The sequence below is a fragment of the Miscanthus floridulus genome, unplaced genomic scaffold (assembly GCF_019320115.1).
Source record: "Miscanthus floridulus cultivar M001 unplaced genomic scaffold, ASM1932011v1 os_2772_2, whole genome shotgun sequence".
Lineage (NCBI taxonomy): Eukaryota > Viridiplantae > Streptophyta > Magnoliopsida > Poales > Poaceae > Miscanthus > Miscanthus floridulus.
The window spans coordinates 15,847-38,983 of record NW_027098503.1 but is presented as its reverse complement, the minus strand read 5'-3'; the positions used below and the strand labels follow the sequence as shown (position 1 = coordinate 38,983).

General features: G+C 44.1%; 1 protein-coding gene across 1 annotated transcript; it reads right to left on the bottom strand.

The window, feature by feature from the left end:
* Nucleotides 1-4,288: 4,288 nt before the first annotated feature.
* LOC136535403 (uncharacterized) lies at nt 4,289-7,333 on the bottom strand. The gene is made up of 2 exons (XM_066527677.1): nt 7,245-7,333; nt 4,289-7,079 (listed from the first exon to the last, which is right to left on the bottom strand). Exon 2 carries the CDS (start codon nt 7,025-7,027, stop codon nt 4,709-4,711), a length of 2,319 nt encoding a protein of 772 aa, XP_066383774.1. The 5' UTR covers nt 7,028-7,079; nt 7,245-7,333; the 3' UTR covers nt 4,289-4,708.
* Nucleotides 7,334-23,137: the final 15,804 nt, after the last annotated feature.

Genomic DNA, 23,137 nt, shown 5'->3' with positions numbered 1-23,137 from the left:
TCCTAATACCCCTTTTCTTCTATCTCGATGAATCTCGATCCCTAGAACGAACGAGATTTCACCAAGATCTTTCATATCAAGTTTTGATGACAAAACTTCTTTGTCTCCTGTAGTAGACTGACATCACTACTAGCAAGTAAGATATCATCCACATATAGGACAAGGAAGATAAACTTCCCATTCTTAAACTTTGCATAGACACAATTGTCCTTTACATTCTCTTTAAAACCCAAAATTCTTTATTGACTGATCAAACTTCAAGTACCACTGTCTTGAAGCTTGCTTTAATCCATAAATGGATTTCTTTAGGCGGCATCCCATTCATTCTTTTCCTTCCATGACAAAACCTTTCGGTTGTGCCATATAAATATTTTCCTCCAAGTCCCCGTTGAGGAATGCCGTCTTTACATCCATCTGATGTAATTCTAAATCGTAATGTGCCACTAATGCCATTATGATTCTGAAGGAAACTTTACATGAGACTGGAGAAAGGTCTCATTGTAATCAATCCCTTTTCTTTGCATAAAGCCTTTTGCCATAAGTCACGCTTTATATGTCTCTATATTCCCTTGAGAGTCAAGTTTTGTTCTATAGACCCATTTACAACCTACTGTTTTGGCTCCTTTAGGAATTATTTCCAAATCTCAAACTTTATTTGCATTCATTGATTTCATTTCATCTTCTATGGCCTCGAGCCACTTTGATGAATGATCACTACTCATGGCTTCTTCAAACGAGGTGGGATCATCCTCCATTTGAAATTCCTTAGTGTTGTACACTTCATAATCAGTAGGAATAACTGATTTTCTAACTCTTTAAGACCTTCTAGAGGCCTTCACATTTGGCACAACTTCTGTTTGAGGCTATTGTTGCTCCGCCTCATGTGTGACAATATGTTCTATAGGATCTTGAAGAACAGGTTCCTCATCATCATTCGTTATTGCCACAGGTGGGATAACAACAGGTGCTGGCACCACAGTATCTAGCACTGTCGATGCAGCTACAGCAGGTAGTGAGAAAAATGGCTCATGAATCATTGGAGTGGGCGCTTACACCCGCTTCACTTCAAGGTCAATTTCTCGAGCTACCATGCTCCCCCTCATCAATTCGTCCTCTAGGAAGACAACGTGTCTCATTTTCACAAACTTTGTATGTCTTTCTGGATAGTAGAAAATGAAAATCTTTTGACTTTTCTGGGTAGCCAAACAAATGGCAACTTACTGTTTTGGGATATAACTTCCCAATGTTTGGGTTAAATACTTTAGCCTCAGCAGGGCTCCCCACACACACGCAAGTGGTTAAGTGAGGGTACTCTTTCTGTCCACAACTCATATGGTGTTTTGAGCACCGACTTTCTTGATACTCTATTGAGAATATGAATAACGGTTTTATCGCCTCCATCCACAGGCTCAACTGTAAGGTGGAGTAACTTATCATACTACCCACCATATCTATTAGGGTACGATTGATTTTTTTAGCTACTCTATTCTGCTGAGGTTCGCCCGGTGTAGAATACTGGGCTACTATGCCATTCTTTTAGGGTATGCCAACCGTAGTACTCCCTCATGTTCAGACCTGACTATCTTTCTCTTTAAATTGTGTTGGATTTCAACTTTTGCCTTAAATATCTATATTTATCCAATACTTCTATTCTTTCTTTGATTGGATAAATGTAGACATAATGGGAGTAATCATCTATGAATGTTATGAACGAATCATTTCCATCCATACTCTTTACAGAAAACTAACCACAGATGTCTGTGTGAATAATCTATAAAATTCCTACACTTCATTTGGCATCTTTCTTAATCTTCTTTACATACTTTCCTTTTATGCATTCCCTGCATTGTTCTTAATCTGAGAGCTCTAATGGAGGAAGAATATCATTCTTAACTTGTCTTTCTATTCTCCCCCTCAAAATATGGCCTAAACGACAGTGTCATAATTTCGACAACGTATCGTGAGCTCTCTTATACCACCATTTTCAGAGTAACACTCTATCACCAGCTGCTTTATCAGCTGGGTAGCATATGTCTTTGAAGAGCCAGTGAACTGACTCTTTATTCTATCGAGGTACTCGGTGACTGTGTCACACTCTGGGATTGAGCCCACAATTGCAGGTTCAATCATGTTCTTTATCACAGCCAAAATATTTTTTGTTGGTAGTGACCCACTTCTTATGCACAAAAGTCATAGGACTATCTTTTTGGGATTCAAAATCCCTCTCTTTAGTTGTCCAAGTGGCATCATTCTCTTTTGTCTCCCTCACCGGTGCCACAAACTTAGTGGAACATAGTGAGGTGACTACTCATTCCACCTTAGACAAGATGAAAACCATGTCAAAACTTTTCTTAACATAAAATTAACACCATTTGCATGCCTTGATTTCAACGTTGGTCAAAATCAAAACATACAACTATTCTTATACACTAATTCTACATCACCGTTGGGCAAAAATAGAATTAATACATAAATCATTAACTTTCACAATTGTTCTTACACACTAATTCTACATCATCATTGGGCAGAAATAGAATTAATGCATAAATCATTAAATTTTACAATTGTTCTCATACACTAATTCTACATCATCGTTGGGCAGAAGTAGAATTAATGCATAAATCATTAAAATTATCAAGTTTTCTTATACACTAATTCTACATCACCGTTGGGCAGAAGTAGAATTAATGCATAAATCATTAAAATTATGATATTGTTATTAACAACATTGGTCAGAAAATAACAACATCATAATCATGTCAAACCTCTTTTTCTCCAATTAAATACCACATTGGTTCAAAATAACTGGAGAATCAACAACTTTTCTTTGGCTGTGGAAAAACTCTCTTTTTCTTGAATTTTACCCACAGGGAAATTTGCTTTTTCTATTTTCTTTAATCCATTAATCAATTTCCAGGAAATAAACATTTACTGGAAAAAACTTTCCTTTTCTCCAGTTAAATATCACGTCGGTTCAAAATCACCGGAGAATATACTTTTTCTTTAGCAGCGAAAAACATACACTCAATTTCTTGAATTTTACCCACGAGAAAAAATTACTTTTTCTATTTTTCTTTTGAGTCAATTTGCATTTTCAATTTTCCAGAAAAAGAAAAAAAAGGAAAATACGGGCTCATTTCTTTTTTTTCTCGGCCCAAAACCGGCAAAAGCCGGCTCGGCCCGCCTCTCCGCGTGCGCGCAGGCCGCACCCAGGCCGCTACCTGGGCCTGGGCCGGCAAAGTGCCACGGCGCGCTCGCGCCCACCTGGGCCGACGACGGCCTGATCAATCTCGGCTGTCCGCGCCGATCCAACGGCCGAGCGTCGATTTTGCTCGAATAAAAATGCCGACGCTGCGTGCCCCCGAGCAAACCCTATATCATTTTCTCTGTCTGCTTCTATCTCTTCGCTTCTCTCTTCGCCGCTCTCCATTCCTCTCTCAGCCGCAGCGCAACCGTGAGTGACCGAGAGCGAGACGGTGAGCGAGCGGGCGGTGGAGCGACCATGGCGCCGTCACCGGCCCCCTCGCCGGCGCGCGTGCTCCCCAACGGGTGAGCACGCCGCCGTCGAGCGGCCTGGCCGCGGTGCCCCCTTGCTGAGCTCTTCTTCTCCCGCGCCGGCGAAGGGCCGGTTCGGCTCTTCTTCTCCCGCGCCGGCGAAGGGACATCCCGACGCACGGCGAGGTAGATCCACCCCTTCCCCCTTCGGATTTGGATCTCCTTTTCTCTTATCCGAACAAGGGTTTAGATCTAGGGTTCAGAATCCGACCTTCCCCTTTTCCCTTTCTGTGATTTGGATTTCTCTTCTCTTATCCGAATCTGATAGGTGGGGATTAGGGTTTAGATCTAGGGTTCGGGTTTGTTTTCTTTTAATTTCTTTTCTTTTCGGAGTTCATCCGAATCTCTTCCCTTCCCCTTCTTCTTTTGGGATTAACCCAATTTGGGATGGGGTTACAAATTAGGCTTAGGGTTTCGGTTGAACCTTTTCTTTTGATTCGTCCATCCTTGCTTTTCTTTCTTGGGTTAGGTCTTAGGGTTCGGCCAAATCCGAACCCACTGTTCTTCTTTCTCATGCGAGTTAGGGTTAGAGTTGGGAAGAACCCTCTTTCTTGTCAGATCCGAACTGGATTTGATCTTTTCTGTTCTTTGTCGTGCACCGTCGAACGGTGCGGCTTCTTTCCCCCACGCGGTGGCGGTGGTGACCGGGGTTCCAGTGACGTTCGTCACCCCCGGTCCCTTTCCCTTTTCTTTTACCCGGTTAGGGTTAGGGTTACACAGAGGCAACCTGGCTCTGATACTATTGTTATGATCGAATGTGTACCTTTGTGTAACCCGTAGATCCGGGGATGACCTCTTCCTTTAGGGTTCCTCTAGTCGCCCTGGGACAGTAGCGTCGTGACCTCGTGGACATCGGTGCCGAGGCAGCCCCGGCTCGGTGGCGAGGTACAGTGGTGGCGGCGGTAACGCTGCAGGGGTGACGGCGGAGACCCTGCGGGCGTGACGGTGAGGTTGGTGGGCACATCCCGTCGCTGGCAGCACCTCTTTTGGATCGGTTTAGGGTTTTCTGTAGGTGGGTATGGCGGCTCCGTTGAACCTCGTTGTCCGAGCCTTGATCCCCACCTTCCTTTTATGTGTGCTGTGCGACAGGGGCCCACCAACCGTATTAGGGTTGGGCTCTCCCGATCAGGGAGCAGAGACAAGGGCCCTGGGTTTATTGGTGGAGATCAACTAACCCATATAGCTCCTCCTCATCAGGTTTCTTACTATCCTCCTCCTTCTTTGGCTCTGGCTTCTTGGAATCCTGCTGGTAACCGGGCTTTTGTTGTCCAATGCGAAAGGGGCCAGCATGCTGGATAACAATCCACAGCAGGGTGGTGAGCTCACCACCACTGCTGAGCTGCTTGGCATGGGACTCCCTGCTGCACCTGACGGCCGCGTACAGCAGCTTATCCACCCACACGTTGAAGATGAGGTGCAGCATCGGCGCCACTTGCCGCTGCCGCAGGCTGCCTTTTGTTAGCGCATCAGCAACCTCTGCTGCATCCAGAACGAGCCGCCTGCTGCCTTGGGTTTCCAGCCAGGATCGGTCGTGTTTCCTCTTCTGTCGCACCAGCCAAGCAAGCTTGTCTTCGTCGTCTTGGTGTCCTCCTCCTGCGGCAGAGGTGGTGGTTCCCTCACGGCCGTCGTTCCATATCTCCTCCAAGGCTCTGCGGGTCTCCTCCAGTTGGCTGTGGAGGACGAGGCCCGGCAGCATCTGCCGGCGCTCGGCGACCAGGAACATCAGGTGCTCGGACATGGCCTCGATCGCCGGCGCGTGCACAGGCGAATTAGCCACCTCCTTCCTGACCATGGCGCGCGAGAGGAAGATGCAGGTGGCGATGTGCCACACCAGGACGTCCTTCTCGAATTCTCGGCCGAGAATGGGCTGCCGCTGCCCATCCGGTCCACGACCACGGAATAGATACGCGCCCCTCCGGAGGGCCTCCTGGCCCCAGCATGTCGTGATGTCCACCATGGTGTAGGTGTCGCCACCGTCAGGACGAGGAGGGCGACGAGGACCCGGGTTATCGCCGGCCGTCGGCAGTATCCTCTGTACCCGCTCGAACAACAGCCGCTTGACTCCTGGAGGAAGCTCGGACAGATACTTGTTATCCTGCAGCCCGAGCTTGGTGGCCAGCCACCGGCGCCATGGGCGACGAGGAGCAGTGCACTCGTGCAGCAGGTTGTAACGCCCGATGGTGCCCGACCACAACCTGTAATCGACGGGGTCGATGCCGAACAGCCGCAGTGGGTCCAGGTAGACGACGGCGCGGTGGAGCCGGAGCCACCATCCGGCGAACAGAGCCTGGTGGTGAAACCAAGCCCATGGCCGCCGCCGCGGCGCCAAATTGTTCGTCTTCTTGAGGAAGGCGTACGTCCAGGTGGACCCGAGGGCTCTGAGAAGCCACACCACGTCTAGGGCGAAGGCGGCGCCCAGCAGGAGGTAGGTGATGCCGACAAAGGATGCCCCGATCGGGCGGCGGCCATGACCACGATCCCGGTGGAGCCAGAAGAGCGATGCGGCGGCAGCGCTGCAGACAGGCGACGTGAAGCGGATGAGGTAGCCTGGCCAGGTGTGCGCCACGGTCGCCTTGGTGTACAGGACCTCGTACATGAGGGAGAGCTCCATCTCCACCACCTTGCACATGCTGCTCCAACGCAGCGAGAGTAGCTTCTCGCTGGCACGCTGCCAGGGTGACTGTTGGTCAACGGAAGAATCCACCAGGAAACGACGCCAGACGTGGAACAAATCCTGTGCAAGGAGCAGCGCCTCGCCGTCGTCAAGCGCCCGTCCTTCTTTGTACATGCTGATCGTGGATTCCACTTCCACAGCAGCCGCCCAGGAGCTGGACGACCTGGATCTGGAGCTGCTGCAGACCCTTGCTGACGACGACGATCCTGCTGGCTCCGCGGGCTTCTTGCTTGAGTAGTCGTCCTGCTCCTGCTCCTGCATGTTGTCCAAGTTGGCTCGCCACAGAGCGCATGCCCTCTCCACGTACCTGGCGGCGCCGTCGACGAAGACGATGGCCGACGCTGCCAACAGAACCCTGCTTCTGCGGCCGCGGTATATGTAGTTCCAGATGGCATACATGACCCCGACAAGCTGCAGGGCCATCTCCACCGTTTTGCGCAGGGAGAACATGTTGTCCTCCAGAGCGTACGCGCTCAGGTTGTCCGGGCCGCCGAGGTGGATGAGGAGGAACGGCGCCCAGAACGCGGTCAGCTGCTGCTCCTGCTCCTCCTCCCCGGACGCGTCGGCGCCGGAGAGGGACAGGTTACCGAGGGCATTCGTCGCGGCTATCTCGGCGAACTGGTAGAAAGTCCAGAGGATGGCCCCCAGCGCCCACTGGAGGATCCGCAGGCTGCCGGACGCCGAGCGCCGCCGTGTCACGGACAGGAGACCCAGGAGGGCGTACACCGCTAAACTGACGAGGACAGAGATCCGGAGGCCCCAGTAGCTCCAGAACTGCGTCGCGGAGTCCAGAAACATCGTCGACGAGCGACGAAGGCGACGGCGACGGCGACTGACCTCCGAGCTAGCTCTACAAAGTGCACAAATCAATTGAATCATCAACATCAAATCGCTGACCACAAATTAAAGCTTGATCACTGATCTTTTGTCGAAAAAAATAAGAAGAAAGCTTGGTCACTTAATGGAAGCGAGCAATGCAAATCCTCCAAGTCAGAATGGAATTGAGAAAATTTACCATATCCCGCTTCTGCTGCTCTGCGGATCGATGATTCAGATTATCAGACGGTATGGAGTGTTCATGTTCACTCATTAAGGGGTTAATTTAGCAAGCAATGCCTTGAAAGAAATTGATAGAACACAAGTGACAACTATTTCAAACAAATCAACGGACAGGTCTAATCTAGTATTTAGTGATGAGGAGGACGTCGAAAGTGATGGTGCCCTGCTCGCTCGCTTGATAGGTAGGGGATATTTCTAACTTTGATTTTGATGAGGCGGATCTTTTTTCGAAATCGTGCATAGCACGTGCTTCATTAAGGGAAGATAAATGTTTTAGTACCATCTCGACCCAACGACGGCGAGGTGCCGCGTTTTGTACGAGGAACATACAACACAAATCACTGGCTTGAACGGTGCTGCCACTACTTTGTACTAACTAAGTAAACTTCCTTTTGCGACAAGCAGATATATAGCGAGGTTAAACCGGATCTGGACACAAATATTTATGATCTCTAGCGTCCGCCAGTAAGCAAGGTTTTAAATCTCCCACCGTGGCGGCTGCCATCTCCGAATATAGTTGTTTGTAGAGAATGAAGCTATTTGCTTACAATTTAGCCATTGTTAGTCCCTATAGCTTGATTTAACTCGCTATTAGTTGTTTGAGGAGGGAGGCCGCTAAATAGTTTAGCCCCACTATTTTAAAAAAACTGCTAGGAAGTCAAGGTCATCTTTAACGGAAAAAAAGACGCAAGTCTAGATATGGGGCAATATCAAAGCTAAAAAAATTATAATGAAAGCCACCTTCTGCAATAGTAGAGGTCTCTAGCAAATTATGTTATATCTCATATGCAATAAAAGATCATAACCTAGATTTTGTAGCTATAATGGAGGCACGAAAGAAGGATTTTGTTAAAAACGAATCAGGCTTGCCTCTCAAGGGATGCTGACTTCATTTCGTATTGTATTTCCCCCATGTGTGTAGCGTAGGGTCGAGATGACGAACTAGAGGGGTGAATAGTCGTTTCTAAATCTTAATCGCGTCAGCTAACGAAACAAATGCAGAATTAAACTAATCGCTCTAGCCTCGACTACACCCCTCTACCTAAGTTCACAAGCACCTTGTAAAGATTTTAATTGAGCAACTAAGGTGCCGAGCCAGAGAGAGAGCCCACCTACACAAGTATAGTAGGCAAGATCACACAAACCTATGCAACTAGTCAACTAAGCGCACCGAGAGCTCCTACACATACTAGTGAGCAAAGCGTAGAAAGCCTAAACAATACTAGCACTATATACTCAACTAGCTAAGCTACACAAGCTAAGCAAGGCTAGCTAGCTATACAAGCTAACTAGCACACGAGCAACTAATTAACTACACAAGCGAACTAACTACACAAGAGCACCGACACAAGCACAAGTATGGACAAGTAAAGAAGCTTGTGTTACAAAATTGCAAACCAATAGGAAAATGATGACACGATAATTTTTATCCTGAGGTTCGGTGGTTTGCCAACCACTTAATCCTCGCTGAGGCAATTCCAAGGTTATCGCCGATCCTCTTGCTAGTGGTGGCCCGCAAGCCCCTCCACACAAGAGCTCTAACATTCGATCTGGCCGGACCACTTGGTGCTCTTCACACCTCGCTCTACTAGTGTTGCTCTTCACGTCTCCGGCGGGGTGAGCGTGGCACCCCTCACAAAGCCTTCTCCGGAGCCACACACAATCTTCAAGCGTGTTTCCGTGGAGACCACAAAGGCACCAGGCCATCTAGGAGGTGACAACCTCCAAGAGTAATAAGCACCACCGGCTTGCAACTCGATCTCCTAGTGCCACACCTTGCAATCTCTCAATGCAACGCACTAGCAATCACTCACTCACAATTGAATGCCATCTCCACAAGCACAAGTGAGTTAGAGGGCTCCGAAGCACACTGAAGCATGGACACTAAGTCCACACGGTGCTCAACCATCTCTCATGGTCGGCCACCCTCTATTTGTAGAGGGGGAGTGGCCAAATAACCATTACCCCCTTGATAATAGCTGTTGCGGCGTGGCTGGTAGTCCCAATGTGGCCCATGGCGGTCCCACCACCAGAGCGCCAATGGTCAGATGTTAGACACCAATAGCTCTTTTCTCACCCCCTTGGTAATAGGTTGACCCACGCCTTCTTTAGAAGACTCTATCTAGCCCGCCGCCACCAGGGCGGCCCCACCACTAGGGGCTCAATAGCCCTCTGCATTCTTCTCTCTTTGCATGTTTCAACCACACATAGCATATAACCCGATGCTACACAAAGGAACAGTCTGGTGGCTACACAAACACGCCTCCAGGCTCCGTTTCAAACCCTTTTCCAATGTGCTAACTCCTCAAGTGTTTCCCCAACTTGGGCATGTGAGTTATCCATTCACAAACATTTTTCAGAGGGTTTTCACTTGCACCTTTCTACACCACTTGATCCTAGCAACAGATGCAAAGTTAGATATCTCAAGTGGACACCCACCGCGTCAGAGCAGCCCTCGAATGCACGAGCATGCACCTTGCCGCGGTGGAGTCAACGTCACTAAGGAGGAGTGCGGTGAGGGCAGCGAGCGCCGGGAGGCCAGGGACGGGGAGGGTGAGGAGATACCGAGGAGGAGTGCGGCGAGGGCGGCATTAGCGGCGAGCGCTGAGAGGTTGGGGACAGGGAGGGTGAGGAAGTACCAAGGAGGAGTGCAGCAGTGATGACCGCTGCATGTCGCGGTGATGTAACGGGAGGTGACCAAATCATGCACTTACAGGAGGTGACGGAACCGTGCGCTTCGCGAAGTAGTGAGCTAGACCCAAAAAAATGAAGCCCAGTTTCGTTTCCCTGCAGCCTGGCTTCGCGCTACTTTAAGCAGTTTGTGGGCCTAGTCCATAGAGTGTCCAAGGAAACAAACAAGCTAACTTGTAGCCTATGAACCTATTCCTCGCTGTAGTCTAGGCAAACAAACAGGGCCGTAGTGGCCCACCCGTTATTCTCTTATGTCAAAACCTTATCTCACCCTTTTCTCTAGGGATCCAGCTGTCGCGCTGCACCCTGTCCCCGCTTACTTCTGCCCACTACCTTTCTCTGCTACTCAAGGCCATCACTACTACAGTATTTTTAACCGTGGCGGGCATTTTGGATTAACCGAGGCAGTTTTTGCAACCGCCTCGGCCAAAAGGTCACGGTTAATCGTGGCTTAACCGAGGCAGTCGCCCTAACTACCTCAGTTAATACATATTAATCGAGGCAGTTGTCTTAACATGCCTGCCTCGGTTAAGATTTTAACTGAGGCGGTTGGCTAAAGGCGCTCGCCTCAGTTAAAACATTAACCGAGGCGGCTATTATTAAGTGCCTGCCTTGGTTAATGATTTCTAGATTTAAAAAATGTGTTTTCAAATTAGAATTTGAATTTGAATTTCACTAATGAAAACACAGATAAAGCAGAAAATAGATGAAAAACATATATTACATTCATTCTCGTTTGATGAACCAACATTAAGTTATTACATTAGAGATGTCTTCATCATTGTTTCACAAACACACATCATTCATACATGAGCAACTAAGGACAGTCATACATATCAACCTTCCTTGGGAAAGGGGTTCGATAAAATATAATCCGAGATTCATAACTGGGTGCTCTAGTTTCTGATCCTCTCGAACTTCGGATCCTGCGCTAAGTCGCCTTCCTTGTTGAAGAATGTATTCCTTTCATGCGCGCTCTTTGTGACAAACTTACATATGTCTGCTACTGTTTGTCTGAAGTCTTGGTCGACCTTCTCCCTTTGCCACCATCCTTGTGCTTTCTTGAGCTGCTGCCAGCTGTTGCTGAATCTGCTACACGTCCTCAAGTACTCGCAAACGTAGAATCCTCATAATACTGAGCCATAAGGTTGTTTGGCGCACTACATGATATATAATACACAATCATTAGAGCATATATAGAGAGCAGTAGTAGGAGGACAATATAGTATAAGAGTAGTAGTAAGAGTAGTAGTAGGTATAGGAGTAGAGTAAAGTAGACTAGTGTAGAGTAGTAGTAGTAGTTAGGAGTAGTAGTAGTATTGGTATAGGAGTAGAGTAGAGTAGAGTAGTAGGAGTAGGACTGTAGGAGTAGGAGTAGTAGTAGAAGGAGTAGGAGGAGGAGGAGGAGTAGTAGGAGTAGTAGGAGTAGGAGGAGTAGTAGTAGTAGTAGTAGTAGTAGTAGTAGTAGTAGTAGTAGTAGTAGTAGTAGTAGTAGTAGTAGTAGTAGTAGTAGTAAAGTAGTATATCAGCAGTAGTAGTAGAGAGCATGCTCGATATAATAGCACAAACAACTTTTGATACACTTACCTAGAACTCGCGCCTGAGTTTCAGTTTCGTGCCATTCTTGAATTTTTTTTTCTCCTCAGATCTTTGGTCATAGGATTCGGGATCTTGCACGTACTTCTTATCAGCGCTGTACGAAAAACTAGTGGTGTCAACGATAATTTCAACACATATGTTAACTGTAAATGAAGAAATTATGTCACTTACTATCTCAATACGCTTTCAAAGTGCTTGTACCCTGCTTTGTTTGTTTCCCGCAAAGAGTCAAATATATAGGCCCTTCCGTCCTAAGGATAGATTATAAATGCAATCTAGTGGCCCATGATGCCATGGCTGCATGTTGGCATTTCTTAACGCAATCACCAAGTGTGGAGGTTTTAAGTCCATCACCGGTAACGGCGCCAAAAATGCCTGTTGGTATTTCTTAACACCATTACTAAGATTGAGTTAATCTTAGCAATGCCGCTAAGAAACACCAACTATGATAGTCCTTAAAGATTACAGACAATATCCACAAGCATACAGAGCTATCATTGTAGCATTTCACCCGGAAGTATTCAGGGTATCGTTATTTATATTTTTCCAAAGGAGGACAAGGTATACAAATTCTAGCATAGACATAAACATGATGATATACTTGCATAGTGGACCATAGTTCATGACAGGGGTAAAAACGGTACATTTGGGCCAACCTCAATGATAAAAGGTAAACAAAGAATAAAAGAATATTCCTACATAGAGCCGGCATGTTCTAATATAGCCATGCAAAGAACAGTTAATGATCATATAAACTATATGACTAGAGTTAGAACTAAGTGTGAGATGGACGGGGAGATCTCTGAGCACTGGTCTGCCAACAAGAGCGAGAGACTTTAAAACTCCTACACAATACCCGGACGTGGAGGATTACAAAGGACGGATAGGGCTGTCACCACCTGCCGCCTACCCCTCAACCGTGGGATACCGTCATATCCGAAGGTTCCTGTGTACCCGAGCACCACGCTCGTGTACAAGGAAACTACCTATATCCCCCCAGGACTAACCCTATGGATTGACAAGCAAGGATATAGGCAACTCTGAAGGAACGACAAACCGTCACCCCAACCTTAGCTCTACTTCTACTCATACAAGTCATATGAATGATTAAGCTCAAAGTTGAACATGTTAAGATCATAATACACAAACTATATGCTAGTTCATATATCATGATTATAATATGAAAACTATACTCTAGTTCATATGCATTGCTATATAAATGATATGAGAGCAAGAACTTAGAAGAACTCTTCATAGTAGTATTCATACCAAAGTAGCTTTTCTTCCAAGGAGACAAGCTCTTTTTTTAGCTTTGCCTTTGCTCCAAATACTATACTAAAGCTAAGAACTAAAAGAGTACAAGTAGAGAGGTGCGGTGCATCTCCAAATGATGGTGTGTTTTGTGAATGAGCTCCACCCTTGCTTATATGGTGGAGTGAGGATAGTTTGGCGTGGAAAAAATAGGAAACACCCATGAACCGCCTATGCATGGTGGGATGCAACCTCCATAGTGAAGTGAGGCTGAGGCGAGCTGGGGGCGGTGCGGCCGCACCCGGGCCTACTTCGCTGGCCACCGCCTTGCTCCGGTGGGCTACTGGCCGGGCCTGGGTCACATCCTCGGTGGTGTTCTGCCTATGTAAAATGTGTAGGTGGGATTCTTCATTTATTTAGCTTGCGCATTTCTGAATTACGCTTCACTTGATTGCGCATTTTGCTTGTTTTCCACTTGTATTCCAATGTGTGTCCTGCAAAACATATTTTCTCCAATACAAGTGGAACTAGGTTAATAGAATATGCATATGTGTCAAAAGTATGTTTATTTCTCCTATTTTGGACTATAATTGGCGGTCAAATGTTGTTGTTAGTGACCGCCAACACATCCCCCAAGCTTAACCTTTGCTTGTCCTGAGCACATAGCTAAGTACTTGGTTGTTGATCAGGAGTTGCTACTATGCCAATACAATTCATAAGTGCCATGTCTATATCAAAGCATTCCTCCGTAATTCAAATAAGTTGGCATTTTATCCACCCTTTACCTTGATTCTTATGGGATGTACAACTTTTTCAAGTTCTTGGGTGGTTGCAAGATAGAATGGTAATAACAGAATCACCAATCATTCATTCCTCGATTAACCATCTATTCGGAGGTTTTATGAGTTTTGTAAAACAAATGTAAGTTCCTCAAATGATTCTCTCAATCACTCAATGTGTATGAATCCTCACCAAGGCATTTGAATTTTGCCTGCTTTTCATATCCTACCACTAAAGGCTTTAAATGGAGTTTTGGGTAGGTATGAAAGTGGGCATACTTGCATCACATATTTTGCTAAGTCAAAAACTGGACCTTAAGGAGATGCAAGTCATACACTTTGATCGAGACGTGCAAGTGTGTGGAATTTTTCATAAAGTCATAATTCTAAATATTTTTGGTACTCCTTTGAATCATGAATCTTCTCTTTTTGAATGAATGCCTTTTATTTTGAAAGTATGGGCTATCTTTATTTCTTTCCTTTTCTTTTTCTTTTCATGCTCTTTGGCATGTATATTTTTTTCTCTCATGCCTTTTGGCATGGACATTTTTCTTTCTTTTTTAGCATAGCCCATATCTTTCTTTTTGGCATATAATTTTTTTTGAGAGAGACACGTGATAAAGTGAATGGAGTAATTATTTGGTGGACGAAAAAGCATGTTGTGCATAACTCTCAGTGTCAGAGTCATTAGTTTATTTGTGGGTGTACGTGTGTCTTGATCATAGGTGCATGACGAGAATCTCAACATGGGTCACAACAATTTGATAAAGCTCAATGCTCAGACAAGTAGCATATGACTAAGGTTTTGAATTTGAATATCATGTCATATGGCCTTGGTAGGTATTCATAATCATTTGAGGAACTTTGGATTTTAGCATTTTTAAAATAAAAATCTCCGAATGTCAAGTCTCTCTTAGAACAAAGTCATGGCAAATTCTGTTTGTACCATATCATAACTCGCAACAACTTAGAAAAGGAGCATGCATTTGCAACCCACAGATTTTTAAGTTTTTAGGATGAGATATTTTTAGCCAACAAACTAAAATTTTGGGGAATACTAAGTTATAACCTAGGCACAGATAAATTATAGACAGAGCAACTATTTATCATTTTAACTTTAGCAGAAACTAAACATTCCTTAAACACATATGAGAATGGAATTTATATTTTTGGTATTTTTATCATATTTTATTTTTTTGGGTATTTTCAAATATTATTATTATTTTTATATGCTAATAAATAATAAATGCAGAAAAATAAATTGTGAAAAATGAAAGATACAAGGTACCTCTGCGGGAGTCCTCCTCCAAGCTAGCTCTAGGCATGTGGTTCAGGATTGTATCCCATGGATCTCTAGTAGACCGCCTGTGCTTCTTGTTGTTGTCTCAGCACCGCATTGATGTCCATGAACTATTGTTGCTACTGTAGGCGCCATTGCCTTGTATCCTGCACATGAGTGTCAAATGTATTTTGAATTTCACCTGTGCGGATTTTCAATCCTTCAAGACGAGCGTTGATTCCGTCCAACTCTCGACGGTTGTTGACATTTCTTAGCGTTACTTGTTACTAGGTTGTCATCCCTAGCAAAACGCTAGAAATGCATGGTTGATAATTATTAATGCCACTTATAAACTTTAGAGAAAATATATAATAAAGTATCCGCAAGCACACAAATAATATACCATTGTAGCATTTCACCTAGGAGTATACCAGGTATCGTTATTTATATTTTACCACATGGAGGAGCTTATGGAGTGAGTTGGCATAGAGATATTGACAAAGGTGTATACTTATGATAATAATCATTCTCATACTATAGCAGGGGTAAGTCAAAGGGTAAATAAATGATAAATATAAGGTAATAGTGGAATTCCATAGATAGAATTAGAGATTCAACTAATGTAGTATAGCTAAGCAGGAGATTCATTAAGAGCAAAAGATTCCTAAGTCATTACTAATCTACTAAGTCTTTTGTACACTCTAATATATACACTCTCATCTATAGTATAACTAACTTTGGATCTATGCATAAGGAACATTACTAAGGAAGATCAAGAACACAGCTTGTCTACCTTCATAATCACGTTCTACATACTGTACAAACGGGGAGTGGACTACAAAGGAGTTAATAGGAGTGTCACATCCACGATCTACCACATGACCTAGAGTGTAGAGGGTATTCGTAGGCAAACAACTCTAAGCACCATGCCTACATAGTGCCTACCACTTAACTCACACGTGTAATAAGCTAAGCGATTTGCGAACATGTGCATAAACTCATTATTAATTATAACTATATCAAGCATACAACTAGAGCAAACTAGGAACATAATAAATAGCAACATAATGATATTAAAGTAGCACAAAGTCATAAATATAGAGATGCAATAGATATACTAGACTCTAGACGGCAGATCCAGAATCCTGAGCAATAGCTCACGCTTCTCTTGAACCTTGCTAGCTAATCTATACTAGAACCTTGAGGAACTAGAGCTCTAATTTCTAATCTCTAGAAACCCTAATTTTTTGTCTAACCCTAACTAATGATCTAAAGAGATACAGATGCCCTGGGGGGAGAGGGTCCTGGTTATATAGCCCTGAGGGTGTAACGTGAGCCCTTGGATCAAACCAACTTAAGCAATGGCTTAGATGCGTCCTCAAAGGCGGTGGGAGAACCGACGTGGAAGCTCGTTGACAGGTGGGCCCATGTGGGGTTAGCTGGCCTTGGGGTGGGACCAGCCGGTCCCACCTGGCAACTTCTTGCCCTCTGCTTTGGTGTCGTGGCTTCTAGACCGTTCTAGAGTCTTCCTACGTAGGTGCCGCGGTGGAATTCCATATTTTTCTTTGACGTTTAGATCCCTCTCGCCGGTTTTCTGATTAAACCCTGCTAAAAACACAGATTCACCAAAACTCGTAGAATTTGTCAGTTTAAACCCCTAAGTCTATGTTGGTGATAATTTCCATGCATTATCTTGGGTTATTTTGATGTATATATTGGTTGATAACTACCGTCAACAATTCCCCCAAGCTTACCCTTTGCTAGTCCCTTAGCAAAGCCAAACTGGGTTCAGATAAGAGATTATACAACAACAACAACAACAACAACAACAACAACAACAACAACAACAACAACAACAACAACAAAGCCTTTTAGTCCCAAGCAAGTTGGGGTAGGCTAGAGTTAAAACCCAACATGAGCCCCTAGTCATGATTCATGCATGTCAATAGCTGCTTTCCAAGCATTCCTATCCAAACAGAGATCTCTAGGTATATCCCATCCTTTCAGATCTCTTTTTATTGCCTCCTCCCATGTCAACTTCGGTCTTCCTCTATCTCTCCTCACATTGGAATCTCGACTTAGGACTCCACAATGCACTGGTGCCTCTGAAGGTCTCCTTTGGACATGGCCAAACCACCTTAACCAATGTTGGACAAGCTTTTCTTCGATTGGTGCTACCCCTAGGCGATCATGTATATCATCATTTCGAACTCGGTCCATCCTTATGTGACCGTAAATCCAATGCAACATACGCATTTCTGCGACACTCAGTTGTTGGACATGTCGTCTTTTTGTAGGCCAACATTCTGCTCCATACAACATAGTAGGTCTAATCGCCGTTCTATAAAACTTGCCTTTAATCTTTTGTGGTACCCTCTTGTCATAGAGAAAGCCAGATGCTTGGTACCACTTCATCCACCCTGCTTTGATCCTATGGCAAACGTCTGTATCAATATCTCCATCCTTATGTAGCATCGATCCTAGATAACAGAAGGTATCATTCTTAGGCACCACTTGACCTTCCAACCGCACCTCTCCCTCCTCATGTGCAGCGTTGCTAAAGTCGCATCTCATGTATTCTATTTTAGTTCGACTTACTCTAAAACCTCTAGACTCTAGGGTCTGCCGCCATAGCTCTAGTTTCCTATTTACTTCTGCCTGGCTTTCATCAACTAGCACTACATCATCTGCAAAAAGCATACACCAAGGGATATCCCCTTGGATGTCCCTCGTAACTTCATCCATTACCAAGGCAAAGAGATATGGGCTCAAGGCTGACCCTTGATGAAGTCCTATTTTAATTAGGAAGTAATATGTGTTACCATCATTTGTTCGAACACTAGTCACGGCATTGTTGTACATGTCCTTAATGAGGGTAACATACTTCGTTGGAACTTTATGCTTGTTCAATACCCACCACATAACATTTCTTGGTATCTTGTCATACGCCTTCTCCAAGTCAATGAAAACCATGTGTATGTCCTTCTTCTGCTCCCTGAACCTCTCCATAACTTGTCTTATTAGGAAAATTGCTTCTATGGTTGACCTTCCGGGCATGAAACCAAATTGGTTCATAGATACCCGCGTCGTTCCTCGCAGTCGATGCTCTATAACTCTCTCCCATAGCTTCATTGTGTGGCTCATCAACTTAATTCCCATATAATTAGTGCAACTTTGGATGTCTCCCTTGTTCTTATAGATTGGTACCAATATGCTTCTTCTCCACTCCTCCAGCATCTTGTTCGATCGATAGATATTGTTGAATATCTTCGATAGCCATACTATACCTAAATCCTTGAGACACCTCCACAGCTTGATCAGAATACCATCAGTTCCCATCGCTTTACCCACTTTCATCCTTTTCAAAGCTTCTCTAACCTCCTACTCTTGGATCCTACGCACAAAGCGCCTATTGGTGTCATCAAACGAGTCATCCAACCAATCGGTGGAGTTCTCATTCTCCCCATTGAACAGCTTATAAAAATACTCTTGCCATCTATGTCTGATCTCATCCTCCTTCACCAAGAGATGCTCCCTCTCATCCTTAATGCACTTGACTTGGTTGAAGTCCCTCATCTTTCTATCACGAGCCCTAGCCATCCTATTGATGTCTTTCTCTCCTTCCTTCGTATTCAGACGTTGATAAAGACCCTCGTAAGCCTACCCCTTTGCCTCTCCCACTGCTCATTTTGCAGTCTTCTTTGCCACCTTGTACTTCTCTATGTTGTCTACACACCGGTCTTGGTTCAAGCACTTATAGCATTTCTTCTTTTCCTTAATAGCCTTTTGCACCTCTCTGTTCCACCACCAAGCGTCTTTCAAGTCGCATCCACTTCCTTTGGTCAGTCCAAGTACCTCTGCCCCAACCTTCCGAATGCATGTTGCCATCTTTTTCACATGTTGTTTGCATCGCCTTCGTCCTCCCAAGGACCCTCTTTAATAACTATTTCCTTGAAGACCTTTTGATGCCTCCCCTTCTAATTTCCACCACTTTGTTCTTGCAATCTTGGCTTGTTTAACCCTATGAGCTCGTACCAGAAAGCGGAAGTTAGCTACCACTAGCTTGTGCTGAGAAACCACGCATTCACCTGGCAACACCTTACAATCCACACAAGCATGTTTATCCCCCCTTCTTGTAAGAACAAAGTCGATCTGACTAGAGGAATGTCCACTCCTATAGGTCAATAAGTGGGACTCTCAGATCAGAGATTATAACTCCTCAAAAATACACAGGTATCCAAACAAGAGCTCTCCCTTGAATCCGACCAAACTAACCTGATTTTCAAACTTACTCATGTTACTTTCAACCATGGAGCTTATAGCTATCACTTAGGTCTTGGGTAATTGAAACACAGAACAATCAAGTCAAGCACTATATCTCAGGTTCTTTGTTCAACCATCATTCTGGAGTTTTTTTGTAAGTTTTCAAAATAAAGCTCAGAGATTCCATTGTATGACACTCTCAAGTCTCTCAAAATATGTAGTATTTCTGGAACCTCACCCAAGCAATAATGATATTATGCCTTTCTTCCTACACCTAAGGCTTATGTGGAGCTCGTAGGAAGGGTGATAACTTGAAATAGCATACTTGTAATACATTTATTGTAAAGTCAAACAATGGATCCAAAAAGAGTTAAGTCATACAATCAAATCAATATGTGCATGTGTGTGGAATATATGGTGGATATATGTGATGGTTAACCTAATTCAACTATGCTCCTTTAAAACATATCTTTCTTTTGAAACTTAGAAACACTTGCAAGAAAACATGGGCTACCTTATTCATCTCTCTTTTTTCAAGCGGGCATCTAAGTACCCATTGTTTTGATAACTCGGACACTTGTCTATTTTTTTCTAAATAACTTTTGCGTAGCCACATGCTTCTTTTCTGCATAGAAATTATTGGAGAGATAGTAACAAGAACTTGGAGCATTTATTTGGTGGAAACCTATATTTTTGGTGTTTTCTCCTAGTGTAGGAGTACAACATTTTTGGTGGATCTAGATGGAAAGCATGTTTTTGCACCTACCCCCAGTATAGGAGTAGTGCATATATGGGTGGTGTGTACGTGATCTTGATTTTAAAAGTATGACAAACCTCTCATAAGGTATCAACAAAGCTTGACCAAACTCAATGCAAGACAAGCAGCATATAAGTGGAAGTTTTCCTAGCCTAAATATAAAAATGTTTGGCTCTAGTAGGAATTCACCCTTTGTCATACTGGATCTCATCATGTGGAATTTTATGTTTTCAGAATAAATCTTCAGAATTTTAGTATCACTTAGAACTAGATAATTAGCAGCTCAGACCTTCTCATATCATATCCGTTAATTACCTAGACTTAGTTCAAGCATTGCTACCCACGATTTTTAAGTTTAGAGCAAATTCTCATGTCAAATCAATTCTATCCAAAACTCAGGAAAATTCAAGGTTGAATACTAGGTACTTGAAAGGAATTATAGAGCATCTATTCAATGTTTTATCATGTGAGATTGTTCTTCAAGTTTCTTTTATTTATATGACTCTAAAAATAACTAAAGCACACTTAAATTAACTAAATTAAAAGCAACCTATACACATTAATATATATATACAAGGCAAAAAAAATATTTGGTTTTCTTAGTTATGCATCTTTTTTAGCAAATAGTAATAGATGCAGAAATTAAATAAACTAAAAAGAATAAAATACTAGAAAAGAAAAACTTACTCGGACTGATGATGGTGGGGACTCCTCCCCCAAGCTGAATGTTGTCATGGCCTTTAGAATGGCGGGTCAATGTGCAAGCCATGGAACAAGTAATGCCAATTATGGGTGTCCTGTTCTTGATGCTGTTGGATGGCGGCGAGGCATTGTCCTGCCTCCTCTTGCCACTAGGAATGTTGTTGGAGGGTGGCGTGGATCTCCTGATGCCCTTCCTCGATGGTGGTGAGGCGGTTGTCGAATCGTGCATGCACCATCTGCTGCTCATGGTAACCCATAGGCGACAGATGGTGGCCAACGTGCTGGTCATAAAAGCCTCAACCATGGGTAACCGCTGGAGATGTCCTCGTATGATGGCTACTGATAATAGTCGAAGTTGCCGTCCTCCCATCGTCCGCTTAAGCCCTACTGCCAGGAGCTCTTTGCATGGTACTGAGTGGGTTGCCCCCATCCAGCGTGCTTAGGTTGTGAAGGCCTAGGCTGGTCCCAACCTGAATGCGCTGGATAGTGAACCTATGAGGGTCCTGCATCTTCGAATCCTCTATAACTGGCGTAGGCAGGGCCTTCAGGAGCAGGATCATCTCCTCGATAGTGGGGCTATGGGTTGCACGTGATTCTCGCCGACGCACTTCGGTGAGATGCCTCCTCCACTCTTTGTAAGTTAAACACAAAAGAGTCCACAACATACAAACTGAGATTCTGGTTAGGTAACGGAATCTCATTTGTGTGATTGAGGTACATCATAACCAACTTCCCATCCTTCCCCTTCTTGAGCATATGGGCTTGGCTAAAGTAATCATAATCTATAAGCCCTCGGGGAGTATCAATGTATGTAATGGAGGCATTCTCTAGTAATCCAAGGTTCTTTGCTAAGCGTGTTACTAGAGAAGTACATTCAACATCCCTATCAACTTAGGGATTTCTAGCCATTGGTTCATCATAAATTTTATAGGTGACACCTTTCTCTTAACAATGGCATATAGAAGTTTTAGCTCATCATTTTTGTCAGTCCGGATATTAGGCCTAGGAAAAAGTGAAAAACCTAGCCGTTTATGCATAAAATGTAAGGTGGGATGGTGTATGTCACTAGTGTGGTGGTGGTAGCAAACTGGGTTCTTAGAAATTTCTTTCCAAAATTTAGTCCTATCAAAATCCTGAATCACAGTATCTACATCTACCACACATTGTGAATGGAAACCTAAAAGTTCGCTAAAATTCTTCCATTGGATCGAATATTCCTTCCCGAAGAATCTAAATGATACTTCTAAGTTACTAAGTTGCATGGTGCATAAAAACTCAATAGTCAATAATCTACATCCCTGTTCATCTATGTCCCATGCACTATCCCATCCTATGGTCTTAAAAATAAGGTTGAACTCGGAGTTCATACCTGTTGCCTAAAGTAGAGTAGGGTCGTAGGCTGGGGTGAGAATGAAATTTTGATCCTTCAACTTCTTGAAGATCACCTTCTCCCTATCTCCTTGGAGCTTTAGTTGCTTGTCCTATAGCAGAACATTCTGCTCAGTAGCAGCAGCCTGTGAAGACTGTCCGATAGCAGGGGATGGAGGATCGACATCCATGTCAACACTTGCTTGTGAAGACGAGCTACATGTCGACCGGAATGAAGTTGCCTACCTCAGCTTGCCGAGAAACTTGCTCATCTTCCTGCACAAAAGGTGGACAAACACAACTCATGGAATGGGATTAGAATGAATAAAAGTTAGTGGTAAGCCGTCCAGAAGTCTGTCGTTAGAGGTTAGTCGTTCTTTATCACTTAGTAATTATTCCAATCAATATTTGGGTAGCACTTCTACTCAAATTTTATATTTCTTCTCTCAAATTCTAGCAGCACTTCCCCTCTCTTGATTAGAATTCTTACTACCACTTTCACACTAAGCTTCCCCTCACTTCAACTCACTCCAAAACTTCCTAAATCAAGAGAATTTTGTTTCAAATTCTTCTGCTTGGATTCTCGACCGAGGGGGATGAATTTCTGGGCTGTTGTGAGGCCGAGAGCATAGAGTTCAAGGGGGGTTTTATAGCGGTGAAGCAGTAGGCCGGTTGGCCCCACATCATGGCCAAATGGTTTGATCTTTCTCTTGGTGCTACCTTGCTTTGTGGTTTAGCAAATTGATGCCCCCTTGGTGCTCCTTTCGGTGGGATTCCAATCAGAATGGAGTTGAGTGAGAGATAAGGTGAATAATGGAGATGGAGGTGGTTGTGGAAGTGATGGATGTGATGGGTGTGGGCCCCATGTGTCTCTCGTATTTCTACCGTATACATGTATAAAAATGCAATGCAAAAATTATCCTATGATACTATGGAATAAAACAGGATGAATGGTGGCATTTCAAAATTTTTATGTCGCCACGGTAAATATTTCTTACGGGGGTTTATGCTGAAAAAATTATTTACGTGGGGTTTAGATTTTTATCATGCCATGATGCAAATTTTTATTCTATGATGCAGATGTTGAAAAGTAAATATCCTATGAAAAATAATTATGGATAACTACCGAGTTACCTCCCGGCGAGGATTCTAGATTTTTA

Bases quoted from the DNA above. Each gene is read 5' to 3' on its own strand.
- LOC136535403 (XM_066527677.1), bottom strand. From the start codon at position 7,027: ATGTTTCTGGACTCCGCGACGCAGTTCTGGAGCTACTGGGGCCTCCGG.